Source organism: Staurois parvus, unplaced genomic scaffold, assembly GCF_062004578.1.
Source record: "Staurois parvus isolate SC_StPar_1 unplaced genomic scaffold, SC_StPar_1.0 ptg002192l, whole genome shotgun sequence".
Classification (NCBI taxonomy): domain Eukaryota; kingdom Metazoa; phylum Chordata; class Amphibia; order Anura; family Ranidae; genus Staurois; species Staurois parvus.
In genome coordinates, this window is record NW_028319988.1 from 49429 (window position 1) to 66975 (window position 17547).

Sequence of the window (17547 nt, forward strand, 5' to 3'; positions counted from 1 at the left end):
TATTTGCCTGAATGAATCCAGGCAAATACGCTTTTTATCCTTCCAGGATAGATGAAATGGGATGATGCCTTTGCTCTAGCCGTCCTATGAGGTGGACATGCATATGGATGGATCCTCCTGTTATCTCCTTTATCTCCCTGTGTATCTATGAGTACACTGAATAGCTCTCTTGGGATCTCCCAATTCCCCTCCTGGGGTTGTTTCCTCGTTCACTCCTCCTTATATCAGCTCATGGGATGTTTGGTCAAAAAGAGGAAAAAGCAGACCATAGTGTCTTATCCTTATACACAAGATGGATTTATTTCTGCCAATAACAGGTATAACTTGATGGTATGCAGCTCATATATGATCCAAACAGGCATGAATGGCAATCAGCAGGTAAAAAGTAGGTAAAAATAAACCTCTCTGCAGCTGCCCCTGCAGTGCTGTCTGCCTGTGCTTGTGCTCGGATCTGCTCGCTTCTCCAGTGCAATGTCGTGACGTCAGAGCCCCTCCCCTACGCGTTGCGTCACAGGGTCATGTGACTTCATCAGGGGGAATTTGATTGGATCCAGCAGATCCGAGCACAAGCACAGGCAGACAGCACTGCAGGGGCAGCTGCAGAGAGGTTTATTTTTACCTACTTTTTACCTGCTGATTGCCATTCATGCCTGTTTGGATCATATATGAGCTGCATACCATCAAGTTATACCTGTTATTGGCAGAAATAAATCCATCTTGTGTATAAGGATAAGACACTATGGTCTGCTTTTTCCTCTTTTTGACCAAACATCCCATGAGCTGATATAAGGAGGAGTGAACGAGGAAACAACCCCAGGAGGGGAATTGGGAGATCCCAAGAGAGCTATTCAGTGTACTCATAGATACACAGGGAGATAAAGGAGATAACAGGAGGATCCATCCATATGCATGTCCACCTCATAGGACGGCTAGAGCAAAGGCATCATCCCATTTCATCTATCCTGGAAGGATAAAAAGCGTATTTGCCTGGATTCATTCAGGCAAATATAGAGGTGAGCATATAAGGAGACCATCTAGCACTCGGAGAAAAGGAACAGAATATCTACCTGCACATTTACTTTAAAGACTGTATATATATTTGTTTAATATTAGCACGTGCACATATGCTTTTGCACTATTAATATAGAGTTTACACAGTTATATACAGGTGCAACATAGGTTTATACCGTGGCACCCATTAAGGCACTATTGCTTTAGGATTATTTATTATGCATGCTATCTATATGTATTATTTCATATGCATTTAGTGGTATAATCACAGTTCACATTTGGTAACATTGTTATTTGATACACTTTAGAAGCTTTAGCTGTATATATAAATATATAGGAGCGCGGCGCAATCTTTTTTCTATCATTTATACACACTAGCTAAGTGAGTCAGTGCAAGTGCCAGCGCACCCCATACACCTGTAGAACTTATTGAACACCTCGATTCATAATAGCTCACAAGTATTCACCATAATTATTCATTACCCCAATCCATCAGACTGTCACCTACCCTCCTCTCCTTTAGGCGCACCCCGAAAACCCACCTCTTCAGAGAAGCCTACCCCGCCCTCACCTAATTGCCGATCTCTTCCGCTCTTCCCACCACTCCATCCCCCACAGCTATCTCCTACCACTCTCCCCTCCTTCCTAGATTGTAAGCTCCAAGGAGCAGGGCCATCGAACCCCTCGTGTATCTCATTGTGTTGTTATTGTTCTGTCTCGTGTATTGTATTCTTACTGTATTGTCTCATATACTGTCTCCCATTATAATGTACAGCGCTGAGCAAACTGTTGGTGCTATATACTGTATAATAATAATAATAATAATAGTTTGCTCCCAAGCAAGACACACAATAGAACAATGGGATGCAGCCACATGACACCAAACAATCCACAACCCCCCCCCCCAATATTAGGACAGATCACCCTGTACCCCTAACAGGCACAGGGTGACTTACACATAAGAGGGATATGGGGAGCTGAGACAGGGGTCTCCCCACCTCTCCAAAGTGAGCTGTGTTCCATGGGCCCCCCACCCAAAGTGAGCTGCGTTCCATGGGCCCCCCACCCAAAGTGAGCTGTGTTCCATTGGCCCCCCACCCAAAGTGAGCTGCGTTCCATGGGCCCCCCACCCAAAGTGAGCTGTGTTCCATGGGCCCCCCACCCAAAGTCACTCCCGTCACATATCTCCCCTTTCGGCAGGAGACTAACACAGGAGGAGACCCCAGACAGGTGGACTCTGAAGTTAGTCTGTACTTCCAGTCCCCCAATGCCGGCACCCACACAGGACTCCAAATAAATTGTCCCACACAAAGCGTTACTCACCCAACCAACCTCTGCCTCTCCCGTAGAACATACCCGCCTCTGGGGAGAAGTACGGACTGGTCCTTCTCCCTGAAGTCCTCTCAGCCGCTGGAGAGAAGACAGGGTGGCTGGGACGGCTCCATCATGCTGTGGGATATCTGGGCCGACTGCCTAGCACCCCTGGGGTATCCAGGTGGTGGCTGTAGTCTCATCCACTGTCCCAATGCCAGACCCTTTTCTGGGGTTGTGTCAGTGGAGACCGAAGTCCCATCCATGGATCAGCTCAAGCTGCCATTGTGAGGTGCCGATTGCATCCTCTTCCGGTAGCTCCTGCGGTGCTGATTGTTGTGGGCAGAGGTCAACCACGCCATGCCCTGAGGCCAGCTCTTCTGCTGGAGGCGCTCCAGCTGGTTCCTCCTCAGCAGAAAAGTCTATCAAATCCCCAGTCTCTGGAACTGGTGTCTGGGGATAGGGGCTCACCATCTCCTGTCTGTGGAACCCGAAAGATGTTACCAGTGCTGGGAAGAGTTCAGTAATATTTGGCCCTGTTGCCATCTCTTCTGCTGGAGGCTCACCAGGTTGTTTTTCCACAGCAGAGAAGTCTATCAAATCCCCAGTCTGAAATTTCCACTGCTGATTCTTGGGCATGGTGCTGAACATGTTTTAGCAGTTGCCTGTATGCCTTTTTTAGATGCAGTTCTTTCTTCAGCAGGTATTCCAGATCTGGTTCAAGCTCTGAGACCCCTGTGAGACCGAATATAGCCTCTCTGTCTTCTCGCAGGTCCTCAAGGGTGGGTTTTCCTTCATCGCCAAACACAAAAAGATCTGTAAGGCTCTCCCACAGCAATCCAGGGCCACCAAAGTCATATCCCTCTGGAGAGCATTCTGTTGTCACCCCTAAATATTCCTGCTCTGCATACCATTGCAGAGCCCGATATCGGTTGTCCAGCTCTATCTCCTGCTGGACCAGCCTGTCCAACTCAGTCACCCATTGCTCCTGGGGTCTCTCTCCCAGGAATGGCATTTGTAACTTCCGGTGGTCCCTGGCCCATTCCCCTGGGGTTGGATAGCACTTGCCCTTGTACATACCAGCAACCTGGAGGGCTCCTCTGCAAAAGACCTCCCAAATCCGCTGCCTGAGCTCCAGGTACTGATCCGCCGACACAGTCCTGGGGTATGGTGCAAGAAAGGTCTGCAGCAGCCCTGGGAACTCTGATACCAGGTGCATATCTCCACTGGGGTGACCGACGTCTCCTTTCCTGATCTTGAATCCCGGTGGTGGTTTGGATGTGTTCACAGCCAGGAAGCACAATCCCACCGCTGCCACCAATGTAAGAGAACCGGACCCCGACTGCACCAATGTAACGGAACCGACCCGACTGCACCAATGTAACGGAACCGACCCAGACTGCACCAATGTAACGGAACCGACCCAGACCGCACCAATGTAACGGAACCAGACCCCGACTGCGCCGAGTACTTCCATTAGACTCCCGCTCCCCTGTCCGAACACCGACTATGGACACCACCGCTGACCATACAAGACGAGACAGCACCAGTCTAGAAATAAATCAGGTAATAGACTACTTTATTTTTACACAGATACAAGATATATACACTCAGGGGACAATCCCCCCTCCCTGCATAATGACACAGGGCAGGGCAATCCTCCCTCCCTGCATAATGACACAGGGCAGGGCAATCCTCCCTCCCTGCATAATGACATAGGGAGGGGACATCCCCCCCTCCCTGTATAAGGACACAGGGCGGGGCAATACACACCCAGTAACAAGAGACACACCAGCATCCCAGAATAGTTTGCTCCCAAGCCAGACACACAATAGAACAATGGGATGCAACCACATGGCAGTACACAATCCACAACCCCCCCCCCAATATTAGGACAGATCACCCTGTACCCCTAACAGGCACAGGGTGACTTACACATAAGAGGGATATGGGGAGCTGAGACAGGGGTCTCCCCACCTCTCCAAAGTGAGCTGGGTTCCATGGGCCCCCCACCCAAAGTCACTCCCGTCACACACACACTGCGCATGCCTGTGACGTCACTTTGATACATGCGCACTGCTGAACACTGGAGCGGGTTGACGTCAGACACCGGAAATGGGAGAATGGTGTTTGCATGCCCGCTGGGGGTTTAGGGGGGGTACGTTGTAAGTTGGAGCACTTGGCTTTTTATATGACGCAAGCTCCTTTGCACCCCTTATGATCCACGTGTGGTTTGCAGTCACCAGAGGATTAAATGAGATGTTGGGTACTAATCCGGATGGCAAATCCCCCTCCCCTCTTCTATGGTGTGGAAGCCATTGCATCCATTAGATATATTCAGTTATGTTTTCATGAAGTCGGCTCACACGGGCCGTAATGGACTCATGGTTAGGTACAGGCCACGGGCCCGACCCACGAGTGTCCATGGTACCAATCTTTAGACCATCAGAAGAGCACCTTGACAGGACCCTTCCCCTCCAGCTCCTCCCTCTGATACACGCCCATGCTTGCACCCAGGGGGCCTAACAACACGGGTGGTAAATGGCTACAGAATTTTGTCCCTGACCCCTGTGGGCATTATACTATCACCTAGTACTGGTTGTCACTGTGTGCTTTCATCTGTTGTGTACTATTATGTTTGATACATACATCTGATCTTCCTCTTTCCTGATGAAACGCGTCGAGTAATGAAAGCTCGCTCGATGTGATTCCGTTTTTCGATATGTAAATTGGTTGTATAACTTTTGGGTCCCAAGGGGTTTTGAGCCTCGGAACTAGAAATATTGTCAATCCAGACACGAAGCTCTTTTATTATTCGTATTGTTTTTATGATGTTTGTGGGAATTTGCAGAGAAAACAAAACGGTGCAGATGGACTTATGGGGTGCTGAAGGCCACCCTCTTAATTGTACGTCACAGAGCACCGGGGGTCTTCATACTCAGGACTTCTTGGGTTATGCTGCCACCTTCAAGTTAATGGACACTGGCCAAAAAAGGCAGGAAACTGCGCCCAGGCATAACCCCGCCCAGGCATAACCCCGCCCAGGCATAACCCCGCCCAGCTTAACTAAGCCTCCACTTTAACCATGTCACGTCTGGATACTCCCCCCCTTTCCAGTCCGGACACTTTCCCCCCCCCTTCCAGTCCGGACACTTTCCCCCCCCCTTCCAGTCCGGACACTTTCCCCCCCCCTTCCAGTCCGGACACTTTCCCCCCCCCTTCCAGTCCGGACACTTTCCCCCCCCCTTCCAGTCCGGACACTTTCCCCCCCCCTTCCAGTCCGGACACTTTCCCCCCCCTTCCAGTCCGGACACTTTCCCCCCCCTTCCAGTCCGGACACTTTCCCCCCCTTTCCAGTTCGGACACTTTCCCCCCCTTTCCAGTCTGGACACTCTCCCCCCCCCCCCCTTCCAGTCCAGGCCAATTTTCAACGCTGTCACACTTTGAATGACAATTGCGCGGTCATGCAACACTGTACCCAGATACATTTTTTTGCATTTTTGTGAGACAGATAAAACTTTATTTTGGTGGTATTTATTCACCGCTGGGATTTTTATATAAATAAAAAAGTCAAAAAATTTTGAAAAAAAAGTGTTTTTCTTATAAAAGTTTGCAAATAAATAATCTTTCTTCATAAATCGGCCAAAATGTATTCATCTGTTTATTTAAAAAAATAACCCAAATTAGTTTATAACCAAAAATTATAATTTTTCTAAATTTTTTTTTTACATTTTATTTTTTGTATTATTGTTTTTTTTACATACTGTCACCCTAGTGACACTACAACTTGTGGGGGTGATAAAGATTTTTTTTTTTTTTACATTAATTGCTTTTACACCCATAAAGGCTGTAAGAGGAATCATTTCTCCTCTCTGGCTGCATTCCTGCATCCATTGAGAAATACTGTGAGAGCTGTGATTGGTCACAAGGCTGTTGTGAATAGTCCTGCATCATGTGATCTCTGTGATCATTCACAGATTTCACACATAGTAAGCAAAGATGTCAGGAAGTGACATCTTGCTTACTACTCTGCATGTGATCACTGATTGGCCAATCAGTGATCACATGATCGGGACCTCGCACCGAGGTCCCGTACAATGATCGGTGTTCCACTGTCTGGAGGACACAGCGGGCGCCGGATCACGGTGCTGCGCGCTCCCAGGAAGCACGCACAAGCAGGGAGCGGGGAGGCCGTTTATATACATGGGCCTGACGGGAAGTAGTTAAGACAGTATCTTTAGGTGATGGATTCATCTGCAAAGTCTTTCTGAGGATTCCTTTCTGGGAGATATTTTTGCCTGTTCTGTACACACCCAATGGGAGGAGGGCATGACCCAGACCCCGGACCTCACTATGGAAGAAGGGGGGAAGCCTAAAGGTTGCCATTTAGAGGACCCTGTGAGCAGCAATTACCTTGTAACCAGTGACCTTGCTGGTGGGGCGCTAAATAGGTCCAGGGCAGTGATCCCATTCGACAAAGTTGTGTCCCTGAAGGCCCTATCAGATGTGCCTTCTGTGGTGGGTGAAGTTTGGACCTTGCAAGGCACTGCAGCTGGATGGTGTCCCTAGCAGTGGCATAATTGGGAATTCTCAGGTGCCTCCAGTGTACTGGCCAGTGCTTGCTATATTGTGTGTTGGCTTAAAGTGGCTGCTGTGCTATGCCACCAATGGAGCTCTAAGGAGCTGAAAGATGGCCCTGGATCACACCGTGTGGGACTTCATCAGGCCATGCATCTGTGAGTTCTATCTCAAGTCTGGCTGCCTGGAACACGTATACCCAGGATGTCTTAACCACTTCCCGACCGGCCGTTGCATATAAACAGCCGGACGGTGGCACTGCAGGGTCGGGTGGCCGTTTATAAACGGCCTCCCCGCACCTTGCTTGTGTGCGCTCCCTGGGAGCGCGCAGCACCGCGATCCGGTGCCCGCTGTGTCCTCCAGACACAGTGAAACACCTATCGTCGGACGGGACCTCTGTACGAGGTCCCGATCACATGCAAAGTAGTAAGCAAGATGTCACTTGTGACATCATTGCTTGCTACGTGTGAAATCTGTGAATGATCACAGAGGTCACATAGTACAGGGCTATTCACAACAACCTTGTACCATGTGACAAGCTGTGACCAATCACAGCTCACACAGTACTTCTCAAGGAGTGCAAGAATGCAGACAGAGAGAAAGAGAAATGATTGCTTTTACATCCTATATGGGTGTAAAAGCAATCAGTGTAAATAAAATAAAAAAAAATCCTCATCACCCCCCACAAGTAGTAGTGTCACCATGGTGACCCCACACTGCTAGGGTGACAGTATGTAAAAAAAAAAAAAGTAAAAAAAAATGTTTAAAAATTATAATTTGGTTATAAACTAATTTGGATTTTTTTTTTTACTAAAAAGATAACGAAATGAATTTTGGCCAAGATTTATGATGGAATATTATTTGCAACATTTTATAAAAAAAACACTTTTTTTCAAAATTTTGGGACTTTTCCATTTACATAGCAAAAAAAATAAAAATCCCAGCGGTGAATAAATACCACCAAAATAAAGCTTTATCTGTCTCAAAAAAATGGTAAAAAATTAATTTGGGTACAGTGTTGCATGACCGCGCAATTGTCATTTAAAGTGTGATAGTGCTGAAAGCTGAAAATTGCCCTGGTCAGGAAGGGGGTAAAAGTGTCCGGTCTGGAAGTGGTTAAACAGCCTATTCAGTGGCATGGTCAATCCACAGAGGCACAACAGCTAACAAGAGATCCCACTAATACCACTGGGACACGTACCACAAGAGTTTTGAATCGCCATCAGGTGTCTTGGCTTTTTAAACATTTCTCTCATCTGGGTGACCGCTCCCATATTTTTTGTGTACGGGTCTATTACCTCATCAAGCCTTGGCACTGTGCAGGCAGATGGGGGAAGATTGATGGGGTGGGCTCCAAATCCCTCTATCAGGTGAGGAGAACCCCACCTGGCTCCTGTAGTTCATCCTAAAATGGCACCCCTAAGGGTCAGCTTAATTCTGAGACACCACACTGGTCTTTTCTGATGTTTCATGACGCATTCATCCAATTCCTTTGTATCTAGACAGGAATCCACAGCTGGTTTGTGTGAACTGCTCTCTTAGTGGTTCTCACTGGGTTGAAACACTCAGGATGCAAGCGTGGGTGTGCTCCTTCTCTTCCCCTTTTTGCAAGAGGACGAAGTGTTGAGGGAACTTCTTTTGGGCAAAGATGAAAAACGGTGGAATCTGGTGAGGACCAGGAATCCGATGTAGAGGAGTCCCATCAGAAGTCATAAGGTCTGGGTCTGTCTCAGACACAGAAGCCCATGGCAGGCTCACACTCTGATGCAGCTGCTGCTCCAGCGTCCTCTTTTCCCAAAGTCACTGGATTTGGGTTCAAAATTTGTAAAGTAACGTATGCCATTTGGTTTACCCAGAGGTGGTGTTCTCGCCACTCAATTCACTCAGCATTACCCCATGGAGGCAAAATTCTACAAAAATGGGTTTCTCTGGCTTTTGACCTGGCAAAGTCCTACTTGGATAAAACTCAAAGACAGTTCATGTTGGATGAGGTCTGTCTTAAAAGATGCTATGGGAGGCCCTCTTGTAGACTTTCTTCTCTTTGGCCGGTGCACCGCTGGTTGCGGTTGGTATTTGCCAAGCCCTTAAATTTTGGGCACTGCAAATCTGAGCCAGAGGACCCTGACATTTGACAATAGCTGGATGATTTCCTAAGGGCTTTGAGTTTCTCAGTTGATGTCTTGGAGGACACCAACAGGCACTTTTCTAGATTGGGCACCATATCTATCCGAATGAGAAGAATCCTATGACTCAAGGGCTGATAGGTAGAACTTCTCTGCAAGAAGTAACCTGAGCAGCTGTCCTTTGAGGACAAGCATTTGGGCCATCCTTAGTTGCCTTTAGTCAGAAGGTGATTGTTGGTAAAAGCACACTCTTACCACTGAAGGTGAAAATAACAGGTTATAAAACAGGTTATAAACTAGTACAGCCTTCAGGGGCTCAGAAGCATTCCTTTCATAAACAGTAGACCACTACCTCCAATCAGAAGCCTACCACCTAAGTCGCCAAACCCCCTAGGTCCAGAGACAAGTCCTCAGTGAGGGGGCGCTTCCACTTGCGAAGATGGAGAGAAATTAGGGATGCACTGATACCATTTTTTAAATCAGTGAGTACAAGTACCGATACTTTTGGTCAAGTACTCGCAGATACTGATTCGCTGCGGTGAGATTTGCGTTAATGGATGCAAATTACACCGCAAAGAACAGCATGCAATTCCTGTCCACATCACATATGGCTTCCCTACTGCTCCTGTGTGATCCCAGGCTTGTCATAGCCCGAGCTCACACAGGAGCGGTGCAGGAAACCTCCCTGCAGGCATCCCATGCTGAATGTCAGTGGTGTGAAATCCCCATCGTTTTCTTTCCTCTCCTTGCAGTGATGACAGATCAGGCTAGACAGCATCTGATTGGTCAGCACCATCAACATCTGTGCCAAAAGAGGAGAGGTCCATCGGCTTCTACTCCAACCTGTTTACAGGTCCCAAGCCAAACAGAGACATCCAGCCTATCTTGGATGATGGATGGCAGCTTGCTGGGCTGGGTAGGTGTCCTGGAGCTCTTCTTGGTTCAGGGAATATGGTTGTCAGAGAATGGAGGTTGCCGACCAACATTCTGGAACTTTGAGCAATTTGGCTGGCTCTCCACTGCTACACTTCTCTGTCTGTCTTCGGGTCTCTCTGTCAGAGTGCAGTTGGAAAATGCCACAGCCACATAGTCAACTATCAAGAAGGAACAAGAAGTCATGCTGCTCAATAGGAAGTGGACCTAATCTTGTCCTGGGTAGAACTTCCTGTTCTGGTTCTCTCTGCCATACAGGTTTCTGATGTAGAAAATTGACAGGTAGACTTCTCAACTGTCAATAGCTGAACCCCAGTGAGTGGTCCCTTCACCCAACAATGTTTACAGTGATTGCAGTGGCGGACACCAAATAGGGATCTATTGGTGTCCAGATTCAAGACATGTTAGTGTTCTGGACTAGGGATCCTCAAGCATTTGCAATGGATGGCCCAATGACTCTTTGGTATCATTTCTGATCTGTGTATTTCCTCTGCTGCAGCTTCTTCTGTTCTTCCACTGGATAAGGTTGGAGGGCATTCTGGTCATTCTTATCACACCAGTTTGGCCACAGAGAACGCGGTATGTGAACATTATGAATCCCTTGGCAGACAATCCACTGGTTTTTCCAAATCAGCCAGACTTGCTGCAGGGTCCAAACATCTATCCTGCTTTATGTTTACGGACCTTGGCAGCATGGCTGTTGAAGCCAAAATCCTGAGGAACAGGGGCAACTCTGACTCTAATTACAACCCTTCCCAAGGCAAGAAAATCAACCTCCAGGAAGGTGTACCATGATACTGTACATGAGAGGCTTATTGTGCCTGGTATGAGGCTCATAAGTTTCATCCCCGACCATATGTTGTGGGTCCATCATGTTTGGTGTGGAGATATCCCTGGCCTTAGGTACCACTAAAGGCCACATATCAGCTTTGTTCAATCTTTCAGACACCTATTGTATCTCATTCCTTGGTAAAAGGTTTTGTGCAGAGTGCCAGGCAGATAGCGCCTTCTTGTTGCTTGCTACAAGCAAGGTTTTCTTTTTGGTTGCCATTTGCTCGGCTCTCCTTTCCTGCTAGGAACCTTTCCAGATTCTTCACCAGAATAATGTGTGTTGAAGAATTTTTTTTACCTAAGGTGGTGTCCTTGTTCCACCCAAATCAGGACATTGTGTTGCCATCTATTTTTCCTAGACCTAAGGAGAAGGTGCTTGCTTCATTCTTGGGCTATTTGAGCTGTTCACATTTTTCTGAGGTCTGCTGCATCAGTTGGACAGTTTGACTCCCTTTTTGTTCTACCTAAAGGTCCTTTCAATGTTCAGGATGCTTTTAGATCTGTTATTTCTGGGTGGATTTGTTGGCTTATATTTCAGATCTATACTATCAAGTGCAAGGTTCCTCCTTTCCCGGTCAAGGTTCATTTCAGCAGGAATGACTGTACTTACAGGTAGCTCTGTAGAGAGATCCCCCTTGTCTGTTTTGGGTTTTTGGGGCCACTTGCTTTGTTGCCCACTCCTGTCCAGTGCTCTGGGACATCCCAAACAGTCATGCATTTGAAAATGCCTTGTGTCTTGCACCATGAAGAAATCACGATTTGTGTTTACTTGTAAAAATCCTTTTCTTGGAGTATATCACCGGACACAAGGATCTCTCGGAGGCTTGGCTGAGCTGAGAGGGGTTATGCCTGGGTGGGGATTCTGCCTTTTTGGCCCAATGCCCATTTACCTGAAGGTGACAGCATAACCCAGGCTGTCATGAATATGAAGCTCCGTGTCTTCGAATGTACTTCAATATGATTCTAGTGTGCTCCAAATACAATACATATGGTTTTAAACCCAAAATTCTAACATTTTGCATGGTTAAGGAAAGGATATACCCCAGCCTTACAGGGCAAAAACCGAGATATTCAAGTCTGTCTTTGCTTGCACCTCCCCTCCCTCCAGAAACACAACTCCACAACATTGTATATTATTTATTCTACATTCAGGAATAAGACAAATTCTTCTTCCAAGGTTCAGGACATCAGTTCTGACAGTGCTTATTACTAAGACTGCAAGCCAGGTGATGTGACCTCCACATCTCTCAGATCCTGCTTAAGTTGCTGCAAAGTGAAGTTCGCATGTCCTGGACACAGTTGAGAAGATCAAAGACCGCCATCCTTCTTACAGCAGCCAGCTGGGGCCCTTAGTTATGCTCTTTATGCTGAATGGAGGTTCCTTCAAGATGCAGCCAGTGACGCCCCCCCCACAATCATGTAGATGACTGCAGCAACACCTGTGGCTCAAAGCTCCCTTTATCTCTGGCTGCAGACAGCTTTCAGAGGTGAAGGTCTTTGATGTTCTCCCCTGTACAGAAGCCTATGAAGGAAAAGACCCAAATGAGGAAGGTCAGACTTCACTGTAGAAGGTGGAAGAGAAGATGTGAATCTAATAGGTCTCCACTGCTGGTTGGGAGGGTTAAGTGCTGAGTGATTTGTGCACCTCCCATACCAGCTAGCAACTGATTGAGTTCACTCCCATCTTCTCTTTCCATACAGTGATATCAAATCCTGGAATTATTTTCTTGACTTATAAAGTCACATCTGGTCTGCCTAAGACATTCTGTTCTCCATAGGACTGCAGGAAAAGTCAGGGGGCCAATGAGGAGGCTGGCAGTGGAAGGGCTTCAGAGGGAACTTAAATGATGGGGAACATGTAAACCTGAATAGCTCTGGATGACCAAGTAAAAGCTAAAGGGGTCCATGAGGCTGAAGAGACACCTTAGGAGTGCCGTGAGGAGGTGAAGATAAATGGAGGACATCATGATAAGGTAGAAGACATTTCAGAAGCTCTGTAATGATGGGAAACCAGTCAAGGGATTCCAAGAGGACACAATGGGCCCTGTGGTGAGGAGAGGTCGTCTCATGGGCCCTGTAGTGAGGAGGGGGGAGGTGGTCTCATGGGCCCTGTGGTGAGGAGGGGAGAGGTCGTCTCATGGGCCCTGTGGTGAAGAGGGAAGAGGTTTTCTCATGGGCCCTGCATTGAGAAGTCAACTCATAGGCCTTGTGGTGAGGAGGGGAGGCGTCATCTCATGGGCTCTGTGGTGAGGAGGGGAGACGTCGGCTCATGGGCCCTGTGGTGAGGAGGGGAGACGTCGGCTCATGGCATGAGGGGGAAAGACATATCAGGCATTCTGTGACTGAAGGTGGGGGGAACAACACCTCAGGGGCTCTGTGATGAGGGGGGAAGACCATTTTAAAACTGCTTTGGAACAAGGGGGAAACAAAATCTCAGGGGCTCTGTGATCTGGGAAATGTTCCTTTGGAATACTGGCTAACCACAAGGGATCAGTCCATCTAGTATGTTTGGAAAGCAGGCAGTCTCTATCAGCTGGTAAAATTCCATTAGGTTGCATATGATGGATGGTAGTTCATATCTACAATAAAGAGGTCCTCTTCTACTGCATGTGGAGCCTCCAGGAAGGAAGGAGGACACACAGGCCTCCACCATCAGGGTGGCCATTGTTGTGAGGTCAGAGCGCCTCCTGGCTGCTGCTCAGGTATTCTTCTGCCCGCCGATGAGACTCCAGCGCTCGGATGGTGTAGATATCTTGTGGAAGATCTGACCTCTTGCACAGAATCTTCTGCTCCTGTGGGGAGTTGTGCAGAACCTGGAGGAGGTGAGAAGACACTGTCAGAGGTAGGATTTCACAAATGATAAAGAAGGAGGAGGGAATTGAAGACAGACCTAAGTCAGTGCAGCCCCAAGTCCATCCAGTGATCCCCACTATGGCCACCAATAGGCCTCCCTCGTGACTTCATCAAACAGAGGTCTGCTTTTGGGGCTTCTCCCACTTCCTACAAACACGTTGACTGTACTATGGGAAGGAAATGATGGAACGTGGACATTCCAGTGACATTTATCCCAGATCTTCTACTGTCCATGAAAGAAGAATAGATGGGGCGCCCATCTACCAACCATATACTTGCTTCTATAAAAGGGCAGAGTGGATGGTTAGTAGGAGATCCTTGGTTGCTATGGAAACACACGGTCCTTGCCTCTGAAGAGCGGACAGCAGGAGCCATAGCAACAAGATTCCCCCCCACCCCTTTTTTATTTATTTTTATTTTAAACCTGCCTGGACAGAGCTGCTAATTGGTGTCTATGAGCAATACCCAGAGGAGGAACATTGCTCCCAACCTCCTAAATACACTTCTGGGTTCAAATATGACTTTATGTCTATAAAAGTTACATTGTTAACCCACAGAAAAAAGACCCAACCTGTGAGGACAGACATGCTTCAGCGTGGACACAGAACCTCCCAGAACCGCCAGAAATGGGACGGCCCAACATCAGCCTATCAGCTGCTCTCCTATCTCCATAAACCCCCAACATTTACTTCCATCCACCAAGTTCACATAATTAGAGGCGGCTTACGCCAAGAGCAACATAAGGACGTCTCCTGACCTCTCTCGGTATAGTCTGCTTTCTGATTGGTCGTTACAGGTTAATGGGGTCCCTTCCCGAATTGAAAGGGATTTAGGAATCCGATAATATGGAACAACAGAGCCACCAATAAGAGTCACTGCTTCTGCTAAGAGAAGAGAGTGCCAGTGGCTGCATGGTAGGTCATGTGACCCCCTGGAAGCTCCACCCCTATCATGACATTACCCCAATATAAAGCGATCTTTGGAATACAAATCTTTTCTATTGGTTGGTCTTTGCCAAGCCGCTCAGGCCAGACGGAACCATGGAAATAAATGCAGAAGCTTCTCTTCACTGAAAAGACCGTCATCCGCCGCAGCTGATCGTGGGGAAGGAATGGCTTCCAGGGTGCACGCAGGGGCCTATGGGACGAAGTGGAGCCTAGCTTTCTGGAGATGATTTGGTTTCATTTTCTTTTGGTGGAAGTTTATTTTCTTTAAAGCAAAACTCCAACTAAAAAATAGTCCATTGAACAGAAAATAAAGCAGATTTACTCTGGAGCCATCGCCTGCAGTCCTTTCCTTCTACTAGATAGCCTCCATCTGATGGCAAGCAGTCCAGGTCACCCTGGCCCTGCCCTCACTCTGTCATTGGACAGGGAAGGAGAGGCCTCAGTCATGAGCGCATCTGTTCTCTCCTCTCTCCTTCTATCAGCATGCTCCTCCTCAGTACATGAACTGATTGGCTCCTTCTGTTGCTTTCTCCCCACCCCCATTTTGAGCTCAGCTGTAAAGGAACTGCAACTCAGATTCTGGTCCTCCTATGGCTGGTGTTTACAAAAACACATTTAATGATGTATTAATAAATATGGAGCTGCATTAATGAGCATTTTTATTTCAGCCTTTAATTTACACTTTGTTCTCCATATTTACTGAAACATTTTCCTAGAGTCTACTGCAGAACACCTTTGGGTTATACTGCCACCTCCAAGAGGCTGGCAGCCAATGAGGAGGCTTGAACATTCACCTGGCAGAACTCTGACCAAATTTGCTAAACAGTTGCTTGATGCTGAAAAAGTCCACAGAAGTGCTCACAGGTCCGGCAGAGGACACCATGACAGGAAAAAGTAGAACGGAATCCTTGAAGCCATATGCTTGGAGGATGGTCTGAACCACCTAGAAAAGGTAGAAGGAGAATCCACAGCACCGTATGCAGGGTCCATCCAGGGTTCTAAAAGGGGAATCTGTCTCCTAGCAAAAAAGACGTGACCTCGAGATAGACATTCACAGCAAAGTCTACATCCAGTCAATGGAGGGAAACTTCCCTTTGGTGAACTGGAGCCAGACATAGCAGAAGGTCCTGGGTGAGGTGAAAGGCAGAATCTACCTCAGGCAAGAAGAAAATCCTGGGCCTCAAATCCAGCTCATCCCTATGCAGGACCAAACATCCCTATGCAGGGTAGAGCAGACAGTTCACTCGCCTTGTAGAGGTGACGGCTTCAAGAAACTCCACCTTGTGGGTGAGAAAGGAACGTCTGCAATGGGTTCAAACAGGAGCTTCTGAAGCTGAGAGATTAGAGACCCCAGGGAGTCACAGGGGATTGGACTGGGAGAGCTAGATTGGAGACCCCCTGTAATCAGAGAGTGAGAGGCCAGCAGTCTCTGAAACCAAATATAAGGGACAGAAACCTGACCCCTGATAGTGCCCAGACCCAGATGCTGGTCTAGACCCCGGTGCAGGAATATGAGGGTGTGTCCCATGAAAAACCACCTGGGGTGGAAGCCCCTAGACTCACACCAAGTCAAGTATGCTTTCTAGTAGCATCACAGGTATCGGGCTCAGAGGTGCCTTTGTCCCACAGAACCTGGGCTTAACTGCCATGCTATTCATCTGGTGACCATGGCAGACTGGACCTTGAGCCAGAAGATACTGAAGATCTAATAGAGCTCACAAAGCAGCTGCTAGGAGGTCTCACCAGGTCAACCTACCACATCTGTCCAGGGCAGTACTCTAGAACAATGGGAATCACCGGAATGCTCTGCAGCTCAAGCAATGAGGATCACCGGAATGCTCTGCAGCTCAAGCAATGAGAATCACCGGAATGCTCTGCAGCTCAAGCAATGAGGATCACCGTAATGCTCTGCAGCTCAAGGAATGAGGATCACCGGAATGCTCTGCAGCTCAAGCAATGAGAATCACCGGAATGCTCTGCAGCTCAAGCAATGAGGATAACCAGAATGATCTGCAGCTCAAGCAATGATGATCACCAGAATGCTCTGCAGCTCAAGCAATGAGAATAACCGGAATGATCTGCAGCTCAAGCAATGAGGATCACCGGAATGATCTGCAGCTCAAGCAAGGAGGATCACCGGAATGATCTGCAGCTCAAGCAAGGAGGATCACCAGAATGATCTGCAGCTCAAGCAAGGAGGATCACCAGAATGATCTGCAGCTCAAGCAAGGAGGATCACCGGAATGATCGGCAGCTCAAACAATGATGATCACCGGAATGATCTGCAGCTCAAACAATGATGATCACCAGAATGATCTGCAGCTCAAGCAATGATGATCACCAGAATGATCTGCAGCTCAAGCAATGATGATCACCAGAATGCTCTGCAGCTCGAGCAATGACGATCACCAGAATGCTCTGCAGCTTGAGTAATGAGGATCACCGGAATGCTCTGCAGCTTGAGTAATGAGGATCACCGGAATGCTCTGCAGCTCAAGCAATGAGGATCTTCGGAATGCTCTGCAGCTCGAGCAATGAGGATCACCGGAATGCTCTGCTTCTGGATCCTGTAGAACATTTGAGGAAGAAGTTTCAGGGGAGGAAAGGCATAGTTAAGGGTGTAAAGAATCAACTGAGCCACCAGAGGATCCACTGCTTCTGGTAATACCTGGAGACAAACCAGTCTGGTTTGTTGTTGAAACTGGAAGCCAGGAGGTCCACATCAAGCGTCCCACACCTGCAACACAGGACCTGGAACACCTCTGGGTTGGGACCTTTTCCCCGGGTCCAGCCGCTGCTGAGAAATTCTGCCAATTGTCTACATCTGGAAAGTCACAGTTGACAAGGCTGGAAAGGAACATTCTTCCTAGGACAAGACCCAATCGACCTCTTTACCTGCGGCTAGTCCCTCTGTGATGATTGATGTAAGTTGCCGCCAACAACCAATCAGGAACAGGTGA

General features: G+C 47.9%; 1 protein-coding gene across 1 annotated transcript in view; it reads right to left on the reverse strand.

Annotated features, from left to right (window-relative positions):
• Window positions 1-11909: 11909 nt before the first annotated feature.
• PPP2R5D (protein phosphatase 2 regulatory subunit B'delta) overlaps window positions 11910-17547 on the reverse strand; it is a 54138-nt gene continuing 48500 nt past the window's right edge. The window contains 1 exon segment of the mRNA XM_089665436.1: window positions 11910-13600. Coding sequence (XP_089521562.1) covers window positions 13463-13600 — 138 coding nt within the window. The 3' untranslated portion in view covers window positions 11910-13462.